General features: G+C 44.8%; 1 protein-coding gene across 4 annotated transcripts in view; it reads left to right on the top strand.

The window, feature by feature from the left end:
* Positions 1 to 25,297, top strand: part of zfyve9a (zinc finger, FYVE domain containing 9a) — a 46,089-nt gene that overhangs the window by 10,335 nt on the left and 10,457 nt on the right. Inside the window, exons 2-13 of one of the 4 annotated variants that reach the window (XM_086153383.1) lie at positions 1,746 to 1,850; positions 3,533 to 3,641; positions 5,258 to 6,675; positions 9,669 to 9,768; positions 10,301 to 10,477; positions 11,465 to 11,628; positions 12,998 to 13,106; positions 14,091 to 14,213; positions 16,406 to 16,561; positions 17,273 to 17,497; positions 21,739 to 21,821; positions 21,925 to 22,029. In XM_086153383.1, coding sequence (XP_086009509.1) covers positions 3,572 to 3,641; positions 5,258 to 6,675; positions 9,669 to 9,768; positions 10,301 to 10,477; positions 11,465 to 11,628; positions 12,998 to 13,106; positions 14,091 to 14,213; positions 16,406 to 16,561; positions 17,273 to 17,497; positions 21,739 to 21,821; positions 21,925 to 22,029 — 2,730 coding nt within the window. In that variant the 5' untranslated portion in view covers positions 1,746 to 1,850; positions 3,533 to 3,571. Of the gene's footprint in view, positions 1 to 1,745; positions 1,851 to 3,532; positions 3,642 to 5,257; positions 6,676 to 9,668; positions 9,769 to 10,300; positions 10,478 to 11,464; positions 11,629 to 12,997; positions 13,128 to 14,090; positions 14,214 to 16,405; positions 16,562 to 17,272; positions 17,498 to 21,738; positions 21,822 to 21,924; positions 22,030 to 25,297 lie in introns of all 4 variants that reach the window. The other 3 variants (XM_086153382.1, XM_086153386.1, XM_086153385.1) reach the window with 3 other exon arrangements.

Here is a 25,297-nt window from a genome sequence, read left to right as displayed (position 1 = left end):
CTTTGCCGGCGCAGAACGTTTTTTCAACTTTTGGGTTTTGTCATGGAGAGAATTTGCAAACGTAAATTTGACGGGCTGTACAGAAACAAAACGCGGAGATTATTGACACCGGTCTACCATCCTTTAGCCAATTACGATGCAGAACACAACATACTGTACTGTTAGGGGGAAAAAAATAAGCATTAAAAAAACTGCACTAAAAAAATCTGTGAAACAGTGAAGCCACAAAAGGTGAACCGTGTTATCGCGAGGGTTCACTGTTTTTTTTTGTTTTTTTTTTTTCTTTTCTGCTTTGTCGGTCGTTTGCTTCGGTTGCTTAAGACATGCTCCCGGTGTGGTCAAAATGGTTTGACCCCGAGATTCACACGACATGTGTAGCCTCGCCCCCCCCGCCCCCCGCCCCCCTATCCGGTACATTCGCAGATTTATGCTGACATTGTGACCGAGCTTGCATCTTAAATTAAGTGAGAAATGTGTTGACTCTGCTGCTTTCTCCCCGGCCTCTAGCTCTGCGGAATATTTGGTCTCTGGTGTAATCCCGTTCGCTCTTGTCCTTATGAGAATGACCCTGAAGTTCAGGCTGGCTGTTACTCACTCGCAGCCAACACACAACACATCTCCGCTCCAAGGTCTTGTCATCGGCAAGGACAAAGTGGGCAGGTCGCTGTGCGGTGATGCAAGCTTCGGCTGATTTGCATCGACCGACCGACCGACCGGCTTTTCGGGATTGGATGTATGATGGCTCACGTTGCATCTTTAGTATCCCAACCTACCTCGCTATGTTATTAACCCGAAGCTAGCCGTGCTCCGGCACGCTAACAGCACTGACCCAAGATAACGGAGCCGTTATTAGCGACTGGAGTAACAGTCTTTTCACTTCATCGCGCCCTGTGTCTGTGGACTATATCGTACATCTGCGGTGCACCAGATGGCCGCGAAACTCCGTTTTTTCCTGGAAGAGCAAAATAAAATCAATCAATCGTCTGGTTCTAATTCCTCCATCTGTTTGCAGTTGGTTTTCTAAATTACATTTTAGCAATGCCATTTTGGTATGTGTTATATTTTCTACCATTTGGAGCTCAACTGATACTCGAAACTCGTATTACGTATTGAAAATATCAAGTATTTACGATGTAAATTGTAGTTTTATTCATCAGATGTATTTCTACCTCACGAAATGTTTAGATGTCATTCGACAGCTAGTTTCTACATACCATATTTCTTGCACTGTAAGGCGCACTGAAAATATATGAATTCTTGTTGTGCTTACCGACCTCCAACCAATTTTACGTGGTACACTGCGCTCAAAAATGTGTCAAAAATGTTTTAGTGCGACTTTGGTAAGCGATGCAGCCACTCCACTCGATTGATTATCTGACCATTCCCACCTTACACAGGAACGTTGTGTTAAAGTCGGTCCTTGGTTGAATATGGCAAGTAAAGAAGACCAAACAGTTTCAGAGGGAACAAAGCGAGATGAATAAAATTTGACTAAACTGTTTTGTTTGGCTTTATATCCCATATGTTTTATCATGCGCCTTATAATGCATGGTCCGCAAAACACGGTACATATAATTCTACATAACGGCTACACAACCATCCATACGATTTTAACATCTAGCCATTTGGAAAACATTCGATTTTGGTTAAAATCAACATTATATCATCCAGATATGACACCGATTGTGATCGTGATGAGTTGTAGGGCAGCTTTGACCCACGTGGCCCCTCTTGTGTCCTGCCAGGTGTGGGCGCCGGGCGCTCGGCAGACTGGATGAAGTCACAACTCGAAGGAAAACTCGCAGAGCAACGAATTCCACCCGGCGCTGCTGAGGAGGACCTCTGAGCAGGTGAGGGACTGCATGTCACAGCGTTTTGCACGTTTCCACTTCGGGCTGAAACGGCATCCTAAATCCATTTAGAAGTCTCACAAAACTACAAATTAGCCTTTGGGTTTCCATCCGATTGGACGTTTAGCTTGCTAAGAAGTCGACGCCATCGGTCCAATTTTTCCGCGCAAAAGAAGCTCCGGCATCTTCGTGCTACTTCCGCAGCACTGCCGGCACCAGAAATGACTTCACATTGGTTTCAATTTCCATCTCTTGTTCAGCACGCCAACATTTTACAATGTTTGCATCGAAAACACAGACGAAAACGTCTGATTGAAACAGCTGTTGCTTGGAATGAAGAGCAGAATTCAAGATCTATCCATTGCTGTTAACGTCTGAAGGGGATTAAAAACACATCTACTTTCAAAGGTGGTTCAGAACTCCTTGACACTGCAAAAGCGTCTTGTTTAAAATGTCAAGTAACCTCTAAAAAGGGAGTTACAGGCAGACCGAGGAAGTAGTCGTAACAACGTAAATCAGAAGGATATTTTAAATGAACGCCGACCATGAAAAATTAAGGAGAAGGGAAGTCTTAACCGCAACACCGCCCGAACTGCGCAACCTCTGCCAGTCATCGTTTGAATTATTGATCTATCAATATGAGAATTGACACCATCTCCTGTTTCATCAAGGAGGTTAATGTTCCTTCTTGGCTCGAGGATAATCAAACTTTTAAGAGGACCTCGCAAGTTATTGTCTGTTCAGATCATAAACGACTTTATGCGTGTTGTTCCTCCGATGCAAGAATAACAGTAAATATGACGAGGGCCGTGCGGGGAAAATGCCAATCAAAAGTCTAGAGAGTGAAATGGGATGTAAGGAAATTTCTGAGCTGAGCAAAAAGGGATGATGATGATCAGGATCATCACTTTTTAAATTTTTGTAAAGCGCGCTTGTGAGCGTGCAGCACTTTTTTTTTTTTTTTTAATATGTAGCTGACCAGCTGGTTGATATTTGGTTATTACACTGTCAGGATCATTACAGTTAAATTCAAGTTCTTACCCCCGACGCCCTCCATCCATGACCCAGTGATTAGAGGATGTGTGTTCGGTGTTTGTGTGTGTGTGTGTGTGTATATACACACACAGACTTTATTGTTCTTGTATATACATTGTATTGTATCTATATATTGCATTTATCGTGTGTGTGTGTGTGTTTATTTATAAATGTGTGTGCAGACAGTTGAATTTCATTGTCATGGGAACAATAAAGTCTGTCTTGATCTCATCTTCATCACAAATCACTAAAGAAATATCAAGCATAAAACACCAATGAGGCATAAAAAGCCTTCATTGTGCTCAATCTGTAAAGACCTGACGTGTGAAGCTGAAATCCCGTTCGCAGAAATGTGTAACGTAGCTGCTTAACTCAAGGCTTCATGTACATAAACATCACATGCCAAAGCTCGGGGAGACTATGACTTTGTTTTTTGTTTTATTTTTTCTTTAATTCCAAGGTATTTTTGAGTTTTTTGGAAGGAAACTGCAGCGCTGTTGTACTGTGAAACAGGTTTTGATCACTATACGGTTAGCTTAGCACCGCTAATGAAGCAGTTGCAGGGTTCCTCAAGTCACAATAGTGCTCAGCACTGCTGCAAAAGTGTGTGGATTTGTCACGGAGGCCCTGTACCCCTCTGCTCGTAGGTTCGCACGGCCGCGGGGGAGGGTGGAGCTTCCTGATCCATGGAGAATTATTTCCAGGCCGAGGCCTTCAACCTGGACAAGGTGCTGGACGAGTTTGAGCAGAACGAAGGTAAGTCACCGGCGCACCGGCAGTGTGATGAATGCGGAGATGAGCCTGGGTGGGGTGTGGGTGTGGGTGTGGGTGTGGGTGGGTGGGGGGGGACAAACCCGAGCCCTTTGCGCGTGGCGGAGACGGATGGGACGAGGCGGAGCCGTGAGATTGAAGTTCCAGAAGAGCTGCGTTCCTCGGCAAATCGTTCAAGTGTCAGAGAGTCAGCTGCCACATTATCGGGTGGTGACGGAGGGTAAGGCAGGTAGGGAAAACAACTCATTATCCATGTCTCCCGGGCTTGTGTGAAGCTGTGTAATTAGTGAAAGATTGGAGCCTTGTCTTTGTTTTCCACAATTAATATTCACAATAAGCACAGAAAATGATTTTGCCCCCCCCACCAAGGTTATTTGTGGTAATTGTAAAGTAAACACTGCATTATTGAGCGCCATGTCGCCAATAAGCCAAGCCTGCTCTTTGTGTGGCTTTATCACTGATGACCCCGGGAAAAACAGCGGCCCTGCTGATTTATGCTCAACAACGACCAAAGTGTTTGGATATTAGCGCGAGCCCAGTGTGTATTTCAGCTTTGCTAGAGATCCTACGGGTGTGTGTGTGTGTGTGTGTGTGTGTGTGTGTGTGTGAGCGTGCACTTGAACCCGGTAGAGCTCATACCGTTACAGCTTAGCATGAATTCCACCGAAGGCGGGGTGAAGGGCATTTCACAGTATTTGTTGTGCTGACTTGGCTGTGTGGGGGAAAAAAAAGGGGTTTTGAATAAATATGATAGTAATTCCTGCTCGTTTTCAGCGCCATTCATGTGTCTGTCAACCGATGGCTCCCGGGGCGGATGAGACATCTGGCCCACTTTCTCAGAATTTCCCAGTTCATCCACATGCTAATATCGCACTTTGCTCCAACCTAATTTCTCGATTTGTCCACCACTTTGCTTTCCATCACTTGGGACTGAGCATCTTCATATCCGTTCTTAGTCGTACAGCGTTTTAGTCTCGCTGTCTCGTTACTGTCTTTCTTATTTACACGCCGCCGAATTATTGCACGAGTTATCTCGGGTTTTTCACCGTCCCGTCCTCTCTGCGATACAAGCAAACGGTGACTTTCACAAGGCTTTGGATCAACTGTGGCCTTTACTGGACTGGTTTTATGTGGCAAGTAAATCGATGATTTGCTTGTGTTTGCCCTCTTGCTGGAGCCAACTCAAAACAATAAAAGTGTTTTTATATGTATTCAACTTGTTCGTTTTATTGTTGTTCACTCTTTTGTTTGTGCGTGTCTGTCGCTCTGCTCTCTTTCTCCTATTTTTACTGTCCGGCTTTTGTCAGACATGTCAATGAACGTGTGTCTCATTAGATTTCCACAGGGAGAACTAGATTTACCTTCTTGTAATTCTTAAAATGGTACTGAAATATCCGTTCTCAGTGTTTGTGACCTTGTTTTCCCCAAATTGCTTACGCTCCTCAACATCGGACCAGGATTAGCTTCCAAATTCAAATTTGTTTTGTCATTCTGAACAGTGAAGCTCAGGTATCGGAGGGGAAACACGAGGAGGAAAAAAGGTTTCTACACGGTTGTGTTTTTTTTTTTTTTAATTGTTTTGTTTTTCTTTTTAATTACAGATGAAACCGATGCCCCCATTCTCTCAGATGCCAAGTGGACCCAGATCCTCGCCCCGCCTGCCCACCTGCTCTCTCTGAACCCCGCCCTGGCCCACACAGACCTCAGCCCACGGGAGAGTCCGCTGCCTTTCAAGACCCTCCCCGACTCATCCTCCGGTGCCTCCCCCGGGACCGACCCGAAAAGACCCCCCGGCCCCGAACCTCAACCCTGGGCCGAGGAGCGTCCGGCAGACGTCCACAGCCCGCCCCTCCCCCAGCCCAACATCGGCAAACTGGTGGGCGCAGACGACGTCTCGCCGCCCCCCGTCACGGCCCGCTGTGCCGTGGAGAACGGCTGCCCCTCCTCCGGCGACGTCAGCCCCCGTCTCGACGGGCTCAGCCAGGAGGCGAAGTCCCCGCCCGGCGACCCGGCCCAGGAAGCAAAAGCGCGTGGAGAGGAGAGAGCGCCCACAGGAGGCGGGGAAGCCACCCGCTTCACCTTCGAGGTGGGATCGGGACGAGAAGAAACCCTGTCCGAGGGGGTTCCCCCATTCGCGGAAGCAGCGACACACAATGGGGAAGGGGTCCAGCGGGAGGTTGGTGCAGCTGGTTTACAGGACTATGGGGAGGAAAGGCAAACTGCAAGCGCAAAGGAGGGGCAGGTAGAAAGCGTCCCCAATGGGGGGACGGATGTTCGGGTCGATGACGAGGCGGAGGAAAATGGTACGTCCCCCGGCAAAGTCGGAGTGCAGAATGGAGCAGGGGAAAGTGATCCAGAGGGTCAGATGGATCGGCTCCTCGGGGCGCCCAGCTGCCCAAATGGTGTGGAGCAAGAAAATGGGAGTCATTGCAAGCCCAAGGAGACGGAGGAGGAGGAGGAGGAGGACTTTTCCCCCTCTCCCGTCCCCTCCAAAGAGGACTCCGTAACGGAGGAGAAAGAAATGGAGGAGAGCAAGCTGGAGAGCAGCGACGGAGGAGCCGTCGCGCCGAAGCTCGCCAACAACCGCCTGCAGCCGGTCAGCGTGCCTTACGGCGGGGCGCGGCCGAAGCAGCCGGTCAGCCTGAAACTCCAGATCCCGCAGCCGCTGTCCGGACAGCTCCTGAACCAGCTCGGCCCGTCGGCCGTCAGCAAGAACAAGAACCTGGAGAGCCAGTGTCGGAGAGGCGCGGCCCCTGAGGCCACGAGCGGCGGGAGCGATCAGAGCGCAGTCGGGGTGAACGGAGGCGCCGCTGTCCACTCCTCGTCCGTGAGTTCCGCCGAGAGTCCGGACAACGACCTCCAGGCCGGACAGCAAGGCGCCCTGAGCAGGAAACCCAGCAGCTCCCTGGGAGACGTCGCCCCCGTCTGGGTGCCGGACTCCCAAGCTCCCGTCTGTATGAAATGTGATGCCAAGTTCACCTTTACCAAGAGGCGGCACCACTGCAGGGCCTGCGGCAAGGTACGTGCAATCACGCCATTTTATAATTTCTTTTCTCATGGTGGGGAAATTAAGTATTTGTTGATTTTTATATTAAACAGAGCTTGCTTCTTTTTACAACAGTCACTCGCAAAATCGGCTTTCTCACACATGGAGATTGCGTGTTTTATCAGACATCGTTTTAAGCAAAGACTGTAATCGTCTTTGTCGAAATCTTCTTGTCTCGGCAACTGGACTTGAGTCGGACGTTCAAGTGAAGATCTAGTTTCTTATGATCTACTATACGAATAACGATATTCGGAAATCCCCCCGAGGTCATTAGAACCGAAGAAGCCTCTTGGATGAGGGGTGAAAAGGTCTCCAAGTGAAGAAATTCAAGCCCGGTCGCCAAGACCAGAAGATTTCGACAAGAATTCACCGTGACCTGGATGACTGAGAACCTCCACGGACATTGTAATTGTCTGCATGCGTGAATGACCGATCCCGGTTTAACCCAGTTGTCTCGCCGTGTCTCCTCAAATGGTCTAAAAGTAACGGGGAAGCCAGGTGTTTGTCACTGCGCGTTAGATTCTTGTAAATAGGTTGTGAGACTGGATTTTTTTTATTTTTTTTCAAGCTTCTGACGTTCCTCCGGCGGCATTTCGTACAGGGTTTTAGTGAAAGGCTAAACTGCTGTCGCGTTTAGCATCCTCTCTCGTTGTTGTTTTAGCGGCACGGTCTCAACGAAGGGTCGATCAAGCCTCCATCATCGCGCTCGAACCGGCAGAAACACTGCAGACTGCATTTTTGGGTCCCCCTATTTACTCTTTTATTTTTAAGAAATATTTTTGTGTGTGTTTTTTTTTTTTTTTTAAACCTTGTTGGCACTCTGCCCTAATGTTCCCTGTAATTGAGGTCATGAATTATGTATAGGCTGCAAGATCAAGATAAAATGAAAACAAGGCCACTAATGAAATAGGCCCCAGACGTGTCCGCTCATTTTTCAAACCGCAGAGCATAATGACAAGAGGCTATATTTACATTTATCTGATCAATCTGATTTGGGGAAAAAAAAAAAAAAAAAAAAAAGTTTAGCTTCAGCAAACTGACTTCACTTTACTTCCAAGCCTAAAAAGCAAAAAAGGCCTGAAACATTTCTTGAGAATAGCTCGGGAGTCAGCTGGCTATCGCGCTCCCTCTCCCCGCCCCCCGTGTGTTTTTCATATCGCCCGATCGAGGCAAGAACCCTGCCCTTCTCCTACGCCTGGCTGGCTACGCGCGGGGAGCGTGACGACGAAATCCGAGCAGGGAACGTTCTGGCCGTGACACGACCGCGGCGACGGTCGCGGCGCCGAGTGGACAAACGAGCAGAAAAGGGACAGATCAGCTCGCGCTTCATCCTCCCTTTCAGAAAGTACTGCGGCAATCAAGCACTCGCATAAAACAACAACAAAAATAAAAATAAAAAAAAAAGTTTGCATAGTGACAAATGAAAATTGACTTCTGGCAAGCAGATTAGGTAAGTGGGGGGAAAAAAAAAAAACATTAAATCCATTTGCCGATGGCGTTTATCCAACTGGAATGAGTTCTCTTTATTTAACTCCACAATATATTTAGCTGATGAGTTTGTTTTGTTAAATGTATAAACTTAAACTCTCAGCAGAGTGTTTGAGCAGCAGCAGTTATCATTTCGAAGGATAGATCTTTCAGGACATCCTCAAATAAAACACACCGATAACCTCTTTGCTCGAGGATCAAGGGGCAAATTTACAACTTTGAAATGTTGCTCCCGGTAAATTGCTCCGGTGACGGAGAGCATTAGTTCCACTCCGGAGTGAAGGAAATCCTTTGGTTTGATCAATGAGACCCTCTTTCCTTTACAGATAAACACAAGTTTGCAGGTAGCTTTGTAGCATTACGGCGATCCACACACACACACACACACACAGCGTGCCAGTTGGCAGAGGGCTTTACCGTGAAGATGCGGCCGCTGACACTGCACCGGAAAAATGGCTGGACCGCCGCTTAATTTCCCATGGCGGTAAACAAACGGACTCTCCGCCACCCGAGCGGCGGGGAGGAGCCGGAACTGCAGTAATCTCGACGCCAGCGGCCGAGTTTGAACTTTATCCGCCAACAGGCCGCTGGATCAGACACCTCGCTTTAGACCAGGGGTGTCAAACTCATTTTCACCCTGGGGCCACATCAGCACAATGGTTGCCCTCAAAGGGCCACGTCATGGTAAATGTAACTACTCCTTAATGCTCAACAAATGTGGATTTGTTTCTCATTCAAATCCAAAATGTTACATATGCATTTGCATAGATGTAAAAAAAAAAAAAAAAAAAAAAAAATTGTTCCAAAGCTAGCTTTCATTGTGTTTTTTGATGCGGCATTCGTGAACACATTCTGCCGCCATCGTCGTTTGGCTTTTAATTCTTGGACAAGTTGTTGTTTTTCTGAAAGGCTAACTTTGGCGCCCTTAGTTCCGTGTGGGGTGTCAAAATGTTGATTGTACTCTTTGACAACAGACACTGCCTCATAACTCAAAAGACATAGCGTTTTTTTTTCCTCCTTTTTTCCTGGACATCTAGGGATCATTTGTATTTCTCAATTCCACTTGTTGAAAATGGCATTGATGCCGTCACTTTGCGGGCAACATGATCGCCATGAATTGATAGTTTATGGTCAATGTGCACGTTGGACTTATCATTTCGAAGACAATCAGACCTTTTAAGATGATTTTAAATGACATGGTGGGCCAGTTTTGGCCCGCGGGCCTTGAGTTTGACACTTTTTTTTCTAGATGCTTGTCTGACACTATGAGATCCTTTTCTAATCCTCCGGTGAACATACGCTACCGCCTAATTTTGTGAAACGAGATGCCAATCCCCAGGCACCGTGACGGAAATTGCTCCCCGTAAAAAGCTATGTTACCTGCACAATTATTCCCCCAATTTTTTTTTTTTTTTTTTTTTACATTTAAAAAGGAAGCTGTTTGAATGATACATATGGCAATTCTATGTCTGCTCCAGGTATTCTGCGCAACCTGCTGCAGCCTGAAATGCAGGCTGGCCTACATGGACAGGAAGGAGGCTCGCGTCTGTGTCACTTGTCATTCTGCCTTGACGACAAGTGAGTTCATTACAATCTACTTTACGCATCTATCGTGAGTGTTTGACTGAAATGGTGGGTCCCGTATTTGGGAAAAAAAAAAAAACAGTTCTCAAATCCCGAGGTCATCGAGTCAGGTCGGAAAAATCTCGACAATCATCCTTAAGCGAATAGAAGTTACCAGTTTTGGTTGTTTTCATGCAACTACTTGCGGGTGTCTTGCAGTGTCAGGTTGTAACTGGGAGGAAAAAAAAAAGCTGTTTTACACAACAAGGATTTATTGCTTTATGTGTTGATACTGAAAAATGCTTAGATCCAGTGTGTGTGTGTGTCGAGACATTAGCCCTCTGAGCGATACTATTTAAATAATCCATGTATGACATAAATGACTGGGCTTGTTTTGAAATAAGATTTATCAGTTATTGATATTGCTTTACCATATCAGTCGCTTATTTTCCACATCACCTCCCACCGCCACGCAGAGGTGATAGACTTGTTTCCATTCACACAGTTCTGTACATCCAGTTATAAAGTTTTGTCCCCCCACCGTCAGCTCAAACCTGGGAGTCTCAGGTGTCCGGAAACAACCAGAGCCCAAACCCAAACAACCCAGCAGAGTACTGCTCCACCATCCCGCCCATGCAGCAGGCCCAGGCCTCCGGGGTCCTCAGCTCGCCGCCGCCCACCGTCATGGTGCCTGTTGGGGTCTTGAAGCCATCTGGCAGCGAGGGTACAACCCTTTATTACCGTATCCGCGGCACGATAAGGCGCTCTTAAAATTAAATTTGCTCAAAAATCGCCTTATAATCTGGTGCTCCTTTATGTATGGGTTCTTGTTGTGCTTGCTGACCTCCAGCCAATATTATGCAGTACACCGCGCTCAAACATCTGTCAAAATGTTTTTTGCGACTTTGCGATGAAGCCGCTCCACTTTATTGATTGTCGGACCGTTCCAACCTGACGCAGGGACTGTGTATTACAGTCAGACACCGTTAGATAAGATAAACTTATATAAATTTTATTGATCTCCATAGGGGAAATTCTTTTGTCACAGCAGCGTAACAATTAGTATTAATAAATATGACTATAAACATAAATAGAGAGACAATTGGAAGGTATAAAAAGGCTTCCAAAAATGCATTCTGTGGACGTTTCACAACAGAGAGAGATGATGAAAAACTGACTGTTTTGGCTTTATATACCGTATGTTTTATCATGCTTCTTATAATGTGTTACACCTTATGCTCCACAAATTTTTTTTTTTTTTTTTTTTTTTACAATTTTTAATGTTAGCTAAGATTGTTCTATCTGCTCTCTGAGGCTTGGTAACAATTTTGTGTGCATTGTTTCATTATTTTGATTTAATTATTGATGTTTGAAATTATTTTATGAGAAATGAATAAGTGTAGCTGGTTTTTGTGAATGGAATTCTTTCTTTTGGTTGTTTTTTTTCCCCTCTTGCAAATTCAGTTTGTGTATTTTCAAATCATTGGCTCATGTGTAAATTACAAAGACAGCCACTGGTATTCAGTAATAAAAAAATCAGCAACAAGTGCATTGAAAATGTTGCTCTTCATTGTAGGAACGTATTCAGATCATTTTATTTTGTATGATGCATCTGTGATTTAAACAGATAGTTGTTTCTTGACGTTGCGCAATAATCTGACAGCCCCTCAACGTAGCAGTGATAAAATGTTTTCCTTTCCCTCACCTTTAGGATCCCTCTCGCGGGACCAGAGGAGAGTGTGGTTCGCTGACGGACTCCTTCCGAACGGAGATACAGCAGAGTCCCCGAAACCTTCATCCTCCAGCACCGCTCCCTCACAGTCACAAGCCATCTCCACGTTTTCCGGGAAAACCTCCAGTCCTCAGTCCTCCGAGGTAGGTCTGGCGCGCACGCGCAGAAAGTTCCCCCCGCAGCTAATGTTATTTAGCTTAGCATGCATTGTCCACAGTTAGCTGAAGGGACATAAAGACCTCTTTGGTTTTACTGGCCGGGTCACACACTGAAGCGAATGAGCGCTAATCGGAGGCCAGCGGCTTCGCCGGAATCTGCTTTCCCCGCAGCCAGACACGCTCGGAACTTGAATTTACTGAACTCGGCGGCCTCTCAGCCCACTTCGGTGACTCGTGAGATACTTTACCCTCACAACAAATCCCACTCCGATTTCGATTTCATAAAATGTAAACTATTTTCAGCTTCGGGAAATTAAGGCCATTTTCCAGTTTACTTTTTTTCATCTTCATTTCAGACACTTTTTGGATGAACACATTGATAAAATGTGTTAAACATTTTTACAAATGATAGACAGATTGATTGATTTAACTAGTTTAATGTCATTTTTGATTCAGAGAAGCGAACTTTAGGTTCAACAATTGCAGTCGTATACATACAACATATGTTTAGCCAATTCAATGTCACATTAACCGAGCTGCCACTATGTTACAAAATATGTAAATCAAGCCTTTGTTGATTGACGATTCATTTGTAAAAAAAAAAAAAAAAAAAAAAACTGCTTCCATTCTAGCTATTTTTAAGTTTTGAAACCTTCATAATATAAGCTGGGAAGTGTCTGCACTAGGTTCAGTAGAAATACAGGAATTAGAATAGAATATTTCTTCAATCATCCCATAGTGGGAAAATTTCATACACAGCAAAAGTCGACAGTGTAAGATAAGTCGTCCAAAAAGAAGAACTAAGAAGAAGCAATAAACAGTGCTAATAATATATATAAATAGGTAGGTAAACAATGTGATAAGATATAAACCATAAAAACATGTGAATTGTTGCTGTTTAAAAAAAAACAATAGTTCTAGTCTGTGGAGTCTGAACTTCCCTTTGATAATCTTACAGAAATGATTCACCAGGAATCGAATCCCAGCCATTATCTGCTTACTCTTGTCCTCAGAGGGACAGGAAACAACCTTTGCTGCCTCCATCTTGTTAACCTTCCCCAAACATAATAAAGCAAGCAAATATAATATCATAATCCAGTTTTTTTTTTTTTGTTGTTTTCTTTTCCCCCAAGAGGACTGGAAAAGACGTCATTTCCGCAACGACTCAAGCAGAATTGACACGTATCCTGAATCGCACGCTGACGTAGCCAGTTTTCATCGATTTGTTTGTGCGCGGCTCATTAGTCTCCATGGAAACTGGTATTATGGGCTGCACCCCCCCACCCACCCCGGCCCGTGTTTTCTATATGTGCGAGTGACCCTCTGGCCTTCCTGTGTCCGCTCCCCCCCTCAGGCAGCTCGTACCCCTGTCGCCCCGGTGGGCAGCCCGGTGGGCAGCTCCCTGAGTCTGATCCCGGAGGACGGGCTCCCTCCCATCCTCATCTCCACCGGAGTCAAAGGAGGTACGGGAGGCCACATCACAGGTGCTTGCCCTCATCCTCACCATTCTGCTGCCTCCCCATCGCTCTTGTCAGTCGCTGTGTTTCGTCATCCGTGTGCTTTAGATCACGCCCCATGGTTGTTGTACACATTTGCACAGAAGGCGACCGCAGGATTAATACGGTGGAATAACGAGATGATGCTTTAGATCAGGGGTGTCAAACGTACGGCCCGCGGGACAGCACCAGCCCGCCAGGGGGTCCAATTTGGCCCGTGGAATAAATCTACAATATGAAAAAAAAAAAACTAAAAATCACGAACTAGCGTCGACCCTCACTTTTCGCGGGAGTTACGTTCCAAGACCTCCAGAAAAAAGGGTATTTCCGATAATGACGATGGTGTTTACAGATATATAAACCCTCAACGAACTTCACTCAACCCTTTACGAACCTCCCGCGTACTGTTAGTGACTTGTATGCTCGGTGTGGACGCAGCAAGTTCCAGTGCCACTATGAGAAAAAAAACGAACAAAAAAAACAACAGAAAAACAACAAAATGCCCGGAGAACTGAGATGACGGAACAGAGCCATAGTGTTGTTGAAATCGCATTTACTTCATGAATCTCAGGTTGTTCGTCATGTATATTTTTTTTAAAGGAACAGTTCATTACCTATAAAGAGTTTTACAATTTACCTGCTCCCCTTTACGCTAAAACAAAAAAAAAAACATTGGACTTAGTGTTACTTCTAGGTACTTACACTGATCTTACTGCTCCGGCCCTAAGTGCCCCCCCAGACCAAAATTATTATGACACCCCTGCTTTAGATGATGTAGCCGTTGACCCGGACTGATCACCAATTCCTTGTTTTGCCTCGTGCATGACACCTTGTTCATCCTCACCCCCTTCCTCCTTGTCTCTCACTTTGATTACTCCACCCTCTTTCACGCTTGGCTCTCCGTTAATCTAACTTCACCTCGACTCCCGCCTCCGCCCGACCCGCCTGCAGATTACGCCGTGGAGGAGAGGCCGTCTGAAATCCTCCTCATGCAACAGCTGGAAGAAGGGGGCCCCGACCCTCTGGTCTTCGTTCTCAACGCCAACCTTCTCGCCATGGTCAAGTTGGTCAACTGTGAGTCAAATCAAAACATCCTGCACAGAAAAACTATTTTCTAGCTTGTGAAAGCAGCACTATGGTATTATCATTATGTTCTGCTCATGTGAGAAAAGTATGCCTTCAAGAACTTTAAGAAACACTCAAGAGGCAACGTCCGTTGGCTTTTCAGGCCTTCACAGTGGAACGGAGGAAGAGTAGATTGTGATCTTGAGAGATAGAGTAACGCTCTGGAATGGAGAGGAATGAAGGTTAGTTACAGCAAGACAGGATATAAGTGTGTGAATGAGCGAAACCTGGGTGGAATGGTGAGGCTACAGAGAGTGGAGATCAAGAAGTTGGAGGATTTCAAGTACTGTCCAAAGAGTAAGGGAGTGTGGAAAAGAGGTACCGTATTTCCCGCACCATAAGGCGCACTGTATTATAAGGCGCACCTTCAATGAATGGCCTATTTTTAAAAAAATGTCATAAATAAGGCGCACCGCATTATAAGGTGCATAGAATAAAAGCTACAGTAGTGGCTGGGGTTGCGTTATGCATCCACTAAATGGAGCTGCGCTAAAGGGAATGTCAACAAAACAGTCAGATAAGTTAGTCAAACTTAATTAATAGGATACAAACTGATAACTCTGTTCACTCCCAAAACAAGTCAGTGCATTCACAATACGTTACTGTACGTACCGGTAGCTCTTACCGGTATTTGCGCCGCCTTCATTGAAAACAATGTATTTCCAACTCCATTTGTCACAGTTCAAAGCGTTTCATAAAAGGACAGAACAAAGAAGGACCGCCTCTAAATTCATTGATGTTCATGTCGCTAGCTAGCGCTGTTGCCTTCATTGGAATAGTGACTGTAGAGACGCTTCTACTTGCTGCTCTATGTTCAACAACCCTCTGTTCGAGTTTATCCTCTAACTGTTGCCATCTCGCTTTGTTCCCTCGGAAACTCTGTTAAGTCTACTTTACATGGCGCAGGTCATCTTGTCGCTTCCTCCACTTCCACACCATTGATTCATTCATGTCGAATTCTCTCGCTGCTGCTCTGTTCCCGTGTTTTACTGCTGACTGATCGCCTTGGGTTAAACTCTGCGTCGTAAGCGTGTCTCTTGAAAGGTGCCGTTTGGGACTGTAATTCCCCTTAACTGACGCGCACTCACACACGCACACACACACACATAAATGGAAATGAAAATGCGCGCTTTGCGCAGTCACATATCCCAGCATGCACCGCACACTACTTCTTCTATGGTTTCTCAGGGAGAAAATGGAGTTGGCGGCTGCTTCCTCCAGTTGCGAGACCTCTTGCGGCTCAATATCGATCCATATATAAGGCGCACTGGGTTATAAGGCGCTCTGTCAGCTTTTGAGAATATTCAAGGCTTGAATAGGTGCGCCTTATTGTGCGGAAAATACGGTAAAGAAACAGGTTCGAGCAGGTTGAAATGGGTGGAGAAAAGTGTCCGGGATACTTTGAGATAAAAGACTGTAAAACAGAATGAAAGAAGAAGGAAAGGCAGACAAGAAGTTGTTTAGACCAGCGATGCTGTATGGTTTGGAGACAGTGGCATCGAAGAGGTCACAGAGACGAAAATGTTGAGTACCTCTTTGGGAGTGACCAGGATGGATAGGATCAGTCCGTTAGAGTGACAGCACATGTTAGAGGTTTTGGAGAGAAGGTCAGAGAAGCCAGGCTAAGATGGTTGGGTCATGTACAGGGGAGGGATAGAGAATATATTGGTAGACAAATGCTGGAATTTGACCAAAGAGAAGATTTATGGACGCAGTGAGAGAGGATAGGAAGTTGGTTGGTTGTTTTTCTGTGGCGACCCCTGAAGGGAAAAGCCCTAAGGAGACGAATCATTTTCATTCCCCTGCTCCAGTTGGGTCAAGTGAGGGAGCAAGACCACATGAGATTGGACGTCTACTCCCAGCTCCCAGTTAACAGGGGTGGTCTCTTTTGTAAGTCGCTTTGGATAAAAGCGTCTGCCAAATGACTGTAATGAAATGTAATGTTACGGTCTCTCCCAGGAAGGCGCGGTCCCTCGTGACATGGCAGCGGGAGGAAAACTCCAAAAATTTCGGATTCTTTTTACTTTTGTAGCTTTTTAACCCCCTCCTCCCCCCTCGAAATTGAGGTTCTTATTCAACCACGTCCAGTTGTAAGAGGAGGTTTTCGAAGCTTTGCAGCGTTCTGCTTTCCCTTCCCACAGACGTAAACAGAAAGTGTTGGTACGTGACGACAAAGGGCATGCACGCCGTCGGCCAGGCGGAGGTGGTCGTCCTGCTCCAGTGTCTCCCCGACGAGAAGACCATTCCCAAGGACATCTTCACCCACTTCGTGCAGCTCTACCAGGAGGCCCTCGGTGGTAAGAACATGACAAGCATGGCATGCTTGGAAATAGTCCAGCACGGAGTAACGTCTCCAAATAATGAGCCAAAGGGATGGGATAAAAAAAGAAGCGGAAAGTATTCTGGTTCCGCCGTGTGTTCCGTGGAGACACTTAGTTGTGCTCTATTTAGAAACCAGGTTAGCGTCGATGCAGTCGCAGCTCGCCGGTGAAAAGTAGTTCAGACATTAGCATTGTGCTCCCTCAAGGCATGACATGTCACCGGCACTTGTCTCGCAGCTTCAAGTCTGTACGCCGCAAAGCCCAAACGGCTAATAACCTGATGACTTTGATGGCTCGTTGCCCTCTGGGATGTTTCCCTATGTCATCCCACCCCAACGGGAGCGGATCCGGGCCGGCGGTGGAGAGCCGTCTTGTGCGTGTCGGTCCCGATTAAGTTGCCATCAGTCAGGCCCGGAGAAGAAGTGCTGGCTTTAGCGAGTCTCCGACGGCTGAGCTCGCTTTCTGTCAGGGATCGTGTGTTTCGTGGCATCCACACCTCAAACATGAACCCGGCGGAGGCTGAGAAGCCCAGCTGCAAACACGCGCCCATATTTCTGTCGTTTACATCTTTCGCATAATTCCCCGCCAAACGTCTGCTTTTTTTCTGCTTTCACCTTAGCATACCCTCCTCTCCCAGCTCACATCTCCGGTATCACCAACCTTTCTCTCTCTCTCTCTCCTCCTCAGGCAACGTGCTGAGCCACCTGAGTCACTCGTTCTTCACGCAGAGCTTCTTGGGCAGCAAGGAACACGGCGGCTTCCTCTACATAAGCCCCTCCTTTCAGTCCCTGCAGGACCTGCTGCTGCCCAACCCACCCTTCCTCTTCGGCATCCTGATCCAGAAGTGGGAGACACCCTGGGCGAAGGTCTTCCCGATCCGCCTCATGCTACGGCTCGGCGCAGAATACCGATGTGAGCAAGGGGGCTTCGTGCTATCTTGTCATTTGGGCGCAACCAGGATTCCTTTTGAAAGGCCAGGCAAATCATTTCATTTAGAAAAATGGGAGCACAGCAAGGTTTTAGCATTCTTCAATATCGCCTTTTTTTTTCTAGTACATCGTTTTCAAGTTAGTGTTCATTTTTCAGAAATGTTTAAACATTTTTACAAGTTTTTTTTTTTTTTTAAAGAACATACTGGCATTTTCTTGCAACCACCTCACTTTTTATATTAGACCTTTTTTTGTAATTTTACACTTCATTTATTTTTTTTTACCAAAATTATTGAGTACGTTTTTTTCCTTTTATGCAGATAATTTCCGGACGATAAACCGCGACTTTTTTCACGTAAACAATGATGCGGCTAATATATGGACTTTTTTGGGTGGGGGAACGCCAACGAGCTTCACGCCGCTAAAATGTTTATCCTCGTTACATCGGACCGATGAAATGACCGGGAAATTCTGAGTCCGTTCAACTCCGACACCGAAGAAGACGACTTTGTCGGTTTTAGTGTGCAGGAGGAAGCCCGAGATAGCGATCGGCTAGCCGGTGCGGCTTATCTTGAGGTGCGCTCAATAATCCGGAAATTACGGTATGTGTTTGTTTTTTGTTTTTTTTTTTCAAAGTCAACTTTATTGTCATACATCCACACATACATCGCATTGAAATAGTGTTACTCTAAGATCCGCAGTGCAAAAGTCCAAAAAAATGATAGATAATTACATTACATTACAATCATTTAGCAGACGCGAAATAATAAATAATTGAGTATGTAATGAAAATGTATTTTATTTTAGTTCACTCATTTTAAAAACAGTCTTTTTAAATTTGAAGACTATGGCGATCTTATAACATCTAAATAAAACCTGTTAAAATATTTTTGATGCTCTTAATAAGAGCGAGGACGCCATTTTTGGTTTGGTGGATGATTTAAGTTCAGCTCTTTTGTAAAAAGGACTCAAATTGACAATTGAGTATTTTGCTTAAAAGTAACCTTCAACCCAACTTCTTTTTTTTCGGAGTTTAAAATGTTTTGTCACGTGCAGAAATGTAATTTAGTTTGTTCATTGATTTTGTTTATACATAAAGGCAAAAAAAACAAACGAAAAAACGTTATATGTCGTGTTAGCTCATTTTAAATTTTAAAAGGGTAGTGCGGCTGCCGATGTTTTCTTTACTGTGGGGAAATGGGTCCAAATGGTTTGCAGAGCCACATATAAAGACATGCAGCCGACACGCGTGTTGCTGCATGCATAGACTGTGCAAAGAAACCAAATCATGGCGACTCGGCTCAAAGAATCAGAATCCAACCTTGCCGTGAGGTAGAAGCACAGACTAGTATGCCGCCCCCAAACAAAAATATCTTATCACGTATCTAAGTCACAATACGGCAGGTTTATGGTTTACAGTTTGAATTCAGAACATTTCAGTTCAACCTGAAGGACATATTTTGTTCAGAATTAACAAAAGCACGAGGAACGGAGCACATTTCTTCCCCTCGGCAGCCGAACGTCCGAAGGAAAAGAAAATGAATAAGCTGACTTGAGGAGTGATGGGCTTAGTCCTGCTACAGCTGCTTCTGCACCACTGCTGCTTCCAGCGGATCAGATTCCAGATATTTTTTTCCCCTCTCTGCCAGTAAATTCCAATGACAAAAACAAAATAGCGCTGAAGTAACTGCATTGTGTCGTGTCTGAGCATTTATGCTTCGTCATGTCTGTCTAAGAGAACACCCTTTAAAATGCTTGTTTCCTAAATGGACCTTGGAGATGAGCTATAAGGAAAACAATTGCAGCGATCCAAATATTATTTTCTCATATTAATGTATATCGTGTTATATAGTGTTTTCTCAGCATAGAGTTTTAATTCCTTGCTCCTCTGGTCACTGCAGATTCTTTCATTTTCTTGACCAATTTTGGCCCAGTTGTCATGTCGTGTAGCTTTCATGATTTTTTTTTTGCAAAGCGAGTTTATGAGAAATCTTAAAAAAAAAAAAATCCATAAGTTCAGAACTAAAGAAACTTGGTGAAACTTATATAAGTGGAGAAAATCAGGTCCAGTTGCTATGAGATTTGACCAGGATATATCATGATACCTTTCCAACACCTGTGCATCTCTTTGAGTTTAAAGATTTATTTCTTCGAATTTTTTTTTCTTTAATGCAAAAGTTACTATTTTTAATTTTGGGGGGGAGAAATTACTGTCATTTCTGGACTATTGGGTGCGCCTGAATATAAGCCGCACCTGCTAAAAATAAGTCAAGACATACACGTGTACATATTTTGGCCACGCTTGTCTATAAGCCGCAGATGTAGCATGAAATATTTACACAGAAAGAGTTTTTTAACTTTTAATTAAATACATACCAGTATTAAATACTGGAAATGCTTCGTCCTGTACGCTAAAACCATTAGCGTACAGGTTGTCGTACAGGTGTCGGTACTGAATGGCCTCAGAATTTCACGGTCATTTCATTGGTCCGATGTGACGAGGCTAAATGTTTTGGCGCCGTGAAGCTCATTAAATTAGCTGCACTGTGAAAATAGCAGCGGCTTATAGTCCGGATACACTCGGTTGATGGTTCAGTTCCCATCTCTTCCCGTGGGAATGCTGTCTGGTGTGACACACTGTAAGTTAAGGCCGTTTACTTGATAAATCATAATAGAGACAAATTAGTTTGGACAGCCTTTGTCTGACGCCATCGACGCCCGCCTCTTAGCGATGTGAAACTAAAAAGTGAGTTCTTTGACCCTTTTGGTCAAATATGAAGATCCAAATTGATCCGGCAGGCTCATTATATCCGTTGTCGGAGGAAGTCTGGAAGCAGCATGCCAGCTCGGTCTTAAGCAGACTTCCAACTTCTCGCATCTTGTGAAGGTTTTTTTTTTTTTTTTTTTTTTTTGAAGAGTCTTCTCTCCAGCAAATCCTCCTCCCAACCAGACCTGCCAGTACAAAGCACCGCCTGGCCCCCCTAAGCCTCTTGCCTGCTTCCACAGAGCAGGGATAGAATACATTAACAAAGACACTTATAGTCGAAGCACGCAAACGCCGAACGTCGACACCGCCGTGAAATTAATTCCGCACTTGTGTGGCTCAGGTGCCCACGCTCTCGCCTCCCACGCCGGGTAGTGACCCCCCAAACCGGATCTCCCCGTCGACGGCGGCTATGCAGCTTGCAGATGATGGCCGAACTCTGTAGCGCGCTAGTGCTGCTGCTAATACAAGTTTGCAACAAGATGTTATTTCCAGCTGTTTGCCGAGATAAGGCTAAAAATAGTTATTTAAGGAGCTTTGGCTGCCGGAAATAAAAGGCAGTCTTTTTTTTTTTTTTTTTTTTTTCCAACTAGTGGATTAGAAGCGTTCTTCTTAACTGCAGGCGTAGTGGAGTGGATCCCATGTCAGTGTGGGGTCTCTCGTTCACCTCATTTGCATCAGTGAATGAGGACTGAAAACACAGGCTGAGCAAGTGCCGCATTGACATTTAAAAAGCGAACGGAATACGATACCGCAGCATCAATTGCCACTGATAAAAAAAAAGCACATATATAAAAATATATATGGCTTTCATTTGATTGGGCACAAAAAAGGGATTATTTTCTGATCCTTTTTTGGTGTGCGTGTTCTTATTATTTTTTTTTCTTATTATTTTTTTTACCATGCTTATAATTGTCAGCTTCTGTATTTATTTGTCTTTTTAGCTGCTATTTTTCTATATATTTTCCTCACTGAAATTCGATATAACTTCGGTTGATGCAGAGGTTAGCGCTCCTGCTCCACAGCAAGAAGCTTCCTGGGGCCTTCCTGCGTCGAGTCTCCATGTTCTCCCCAGTGGCTTTTGTGGATTTTATCTCACAGTCCGAAAACATGCGGCGGTTTCACCAGTTGCCCCAGAACGGGCGAAAATGATGAATGATTGACAGAGTGAAAGGTTTTGTGGCTCTGCGATAGAGCCAGGATGAACCCCTCGCCCAGTGACGGCGGTATCAGACTCCATCACCCCCGACGACCAAAACTACAGGATATGTATAGATTATGGATGCATGCTTTTGTGACAAATTGCCAGTAGTCGGAAATGCGGTCATTGAGACCATTTAAAGCTTGGAACGTGTACGTTAAACATGCATTGTTTTCGTTTACATTGAGATACACTCAAATGTTTCTTCAGAAAATATCAATTTGTGGATGTATCACCCGACGATTCTGATGTTTTGCAGTTTATCCGTGCCCTTTGTTCAGTGTTCGCTTCCGAAAACCGCTGTTCGGAGAGACCGGTCACACCATCATGAATCTGCTGGCTGTAGGTGCTCGTACTCCTTTGGGATCGTAACAATAATATTTGAATGGATTTTACGTGTGAATGAATTTTAAAAACTATATATAATTGCTATGTGCCTGTCTAGGACTTCCGTAACTACCAGTACACGCTGCCGGTGGTGAAAGGTCTGGTCGTGGACATGGAGGTGAGGAAGACGAGCATCAAAATCCCCAGCAACCGCTACAACGAGGTGAGCTGATCTCAGACTCCCATCACATCCCGGCTGCCGTCACCTCCCCCAAAAAAAAATCTGTGACTGCTCATCGGTTTGACTTAATTCTTCCGTTCATTTGGCCGGAACGTGTAAAAAACAAACAAACAGCTTGATTTCTATTTTAAGAAAGCACAATGACAGCCCAATCACTCTTAGAATCTGAAAGGCACAGTATTATAAAGTTTGCAGATTCCCAAAACAAGACTTCAGGGCTGTAAGATAAATTCTAATGAAGCATTTGACATTTTGCAATTAATGCAAAGTCACTTTTTTTTATTTTAAATGGTTCCTCCAAGCTGAGCCCATCTCATGTGAGACCAACAGTGAATACATTTTGTTGAAAAATCCTTGTTAAAGTGCCGCAGTCTTCTGACCAAGTAATTGGGATTTTAATGCTCAAAGCTCTAAACATGAACCGTGTGAAGTGTGACAAACAACCAAAGAACATGGAGCGACGGAGCTCTGACCCAGAAAGTCAAAGCTTCCAACATCAGCCGAGAAGATCCTTCATCGCCGCGTCCATCAACGTCACTTCCATGACCTCTGCTTTCACGGGCGGTCAGTTTCATTTTGTTTGAAAAGACTCCCGAGGCTTTTCACCGCGTTCACCCGTCTGCGCGAGTTCCGGACAAAACACCGCTTTAAACTGCAGCACGTTGATTGACCGAAGCTGTTTCCATGGAGATGTAGGAATTTTCATAATGATGGGTGCAGGATAGGCGGATATTGAATGCATGAAATCACAACCGGTCCACAATATCTGACAATAGCAGCATGAAAAAGAAAACACCGACGTTTGGGATGCATGCTAGTTGTCTAAAGGGTTCGTTAGCCGAACTCGATTCAGAAAATGAGCATGTAAGTCTTTTTTGGCACTTCATGTTTAGGCGAAAGATTACACTGAATGTGTGTTTAACATGAGAAACTACAGCTGAACAGAGGAAAAATATAGAAAAAGGTAAAACGGGACATCCCAATCTGCAAAAACTAATTTCACGGAGATGTCTCTCACACACACACACACAAACACATACATGCACACAACAGAGGGTCACTTCACTTCACCAAAATCTTAACTGATTTCTTATAAATATAACAAATTCAACAAGAACTATGAATATTTTTAAACATTTCAAGCATGTAATTTCTATCTTTCAACCTTCAAATCTGCAGAGAACACCTGCCACCTGCCTAAATGCGAGCCTATTTGTTTTCCTCCGACTTTTGCGGGCGCTCATTGTATTGGGATGCCGCTTGCTTTGCAGCCTTGAGCAATTTCCTTGACACTTCAAGCTCTTAGCACTCAGTGTCAATGAATTTGTTGATTTTTACATCAGGTCGCAAACACCACGGTGCATCCCAAGATGTGTATTAGATGTCCAATGCGGGCATTCATGTCTTAACGTCTCGTTTGTTCTAGATTTCGGGATATTTTATCCAATTCGCGGGCATCGGGGAGCCGCTATCAATATGCAGGAGACTCCCGGAACTTCCTCGAGACTTGGGATGTGTGAAACAGTTTAATGATTAGTTTGGTTCTTAATCCACTAAAGAATTAAGTCTTGGGTGCAATGCTTAGTTAATGCTTCATGTTGTTTGTTTCCCGCTAAGCTCTCGTGTCGGTTTTATGGTCTGCAAGGCAACAGGAGTGAAATGACCCGCCTGCAGTGAACAAAAACTGCCGTTGCGGTTCTAGCGCCCAGCCAGCTGTCAAGCCGAATCACAAAACGACTGTTTCACTGAATAATGAAAAATACATATTATCGACTGATCGCTACAGGGTACTTGGAACGCCTTTTTTATATTTGTTTGTTTTGTTAAACGATACAAAGCGAGAGGTCTCGTCTTGTCCGGGCTGTTGATTGGTTTGTTCCGACTAAAAATAAAATCCTGTTGGCCCCAAGTTTACATTCACAGACCTTTGACAGGAAAGTAGCTACACCTGCTCGGGATAACACTTCTGCTAAAATGTCTATGGAGGTTCTCAGTCGTCCAGGTCATGGCGAAATCTTGTCAAAATCTTCTCGTCTGTGCAACTGGACAAGAATTTCTTCACTTGATGATGTTTCACCCCTCATCCGAGAGGCTTCTTCAGTTCTAATGACCCATGGGGAGTTGCCGAATATAACCGCCAGGTTTTGGGGCGGGTCTAGGTTATGGTAGCTTGTTGTGTAAGAGGAAGAGTTGATCTGAAGAAACTAGGTGTTACGGGGGGTTGTTATGCTAACCGGTGCACCCCAAGGACAAAACACCCGGGCACAAGATAGAGAATATGGCGTCTGCTGTCACTTGCACTGAGGATTGTGATAAGACCCTCTGCGCAAACGGATAGTTCAGGGGTCGGCAACCCGTAACACCCAGAGAGCCGTTAAGACCCGGTTTCCTCGGAAAAGAAAACACCGGGAGCCGCAATTGCTTTTTGACGTCTAAAATAAAGGCACCACTGTATATATTGCTTTTTATTACCTTTACACTTTGTATAAACAAGCGTGTAGCGTGTCGCCTCTGAAATTCACAAAGTATTACGGAGAAAATTAAATTTTATTTATGTAATGAAGTCATTTTGGGCTTTCAGAGCGTTTAGCGGAGCCTTGACCTGAATTTTAAAAATAAAAATCGGGGAAAAAAATCACCGTGTCAGTAAACAATAGAAAATAAATATTTGCAAAATATCTTCATAAATGTTTATTTGACCCGGTTTATGGGACTTCTGCTCCTGAACTTCTGCGCACAGCATCTGCAAATCGGGACTTTACCGGCTGGCTGGTGCACCAGCTTCCGGGAGTGTGATGTTATTTTGAGCAGCGAAAAATAATAAATATGATTTTATTTAATATTTCAAGATCACAATAATCTTCCAACTTAGAACTAAAAGCTAAAAAAAAGGAATTAACACAAATGAAATATACTTCCATTTAAATTTTTATAATTTCCTGAAGGACAAGAGTCATTCATTTGAAGACAGCAATGTCCAACACCTCCATTAGCATAACAACCACCCGAAACCCTGACAGTTATAGTCGGAAACGGCCCATTAGAAGTGAAGAACCCTCTGGGATGAGGGGTGAAACGTCTTCAAGCGAAGATATTCAAGTCCAGATGCCGCGACAAGATTTCGACGAGACTTCTGCCAAAAGGAAACCACCGTCCGTCGTGCTACGCTAACTTGAAGGAGCGTATGAATGTGTGTATGAATGTTGCGTGGGTAATGGTCCAGCAGCCTAATGAATTAGTGGAGGTTGTT

This window comes from Fistularia commersonii, chromosome 10 (genome assembly GCF_037954325.1).
Source record: "Fistularia commersonii isolate RoL2024-O1a breed Wild chromosome 10, RoL_Fcom_v1.0, whole genome shotgun sequence".
NCBI classification, from domain to species: Eukaryota; Metazoa; Chordata; class Actinopteri; order Syngnathiformes; family Fistulariidae; genus Fistularia; species Fistularia commersonii.
The sequence above is the reverse complement of the archived record's forward strand: the minus strand, read 5'-3'. Positions and strand labels throughout refer to the sequence as shown.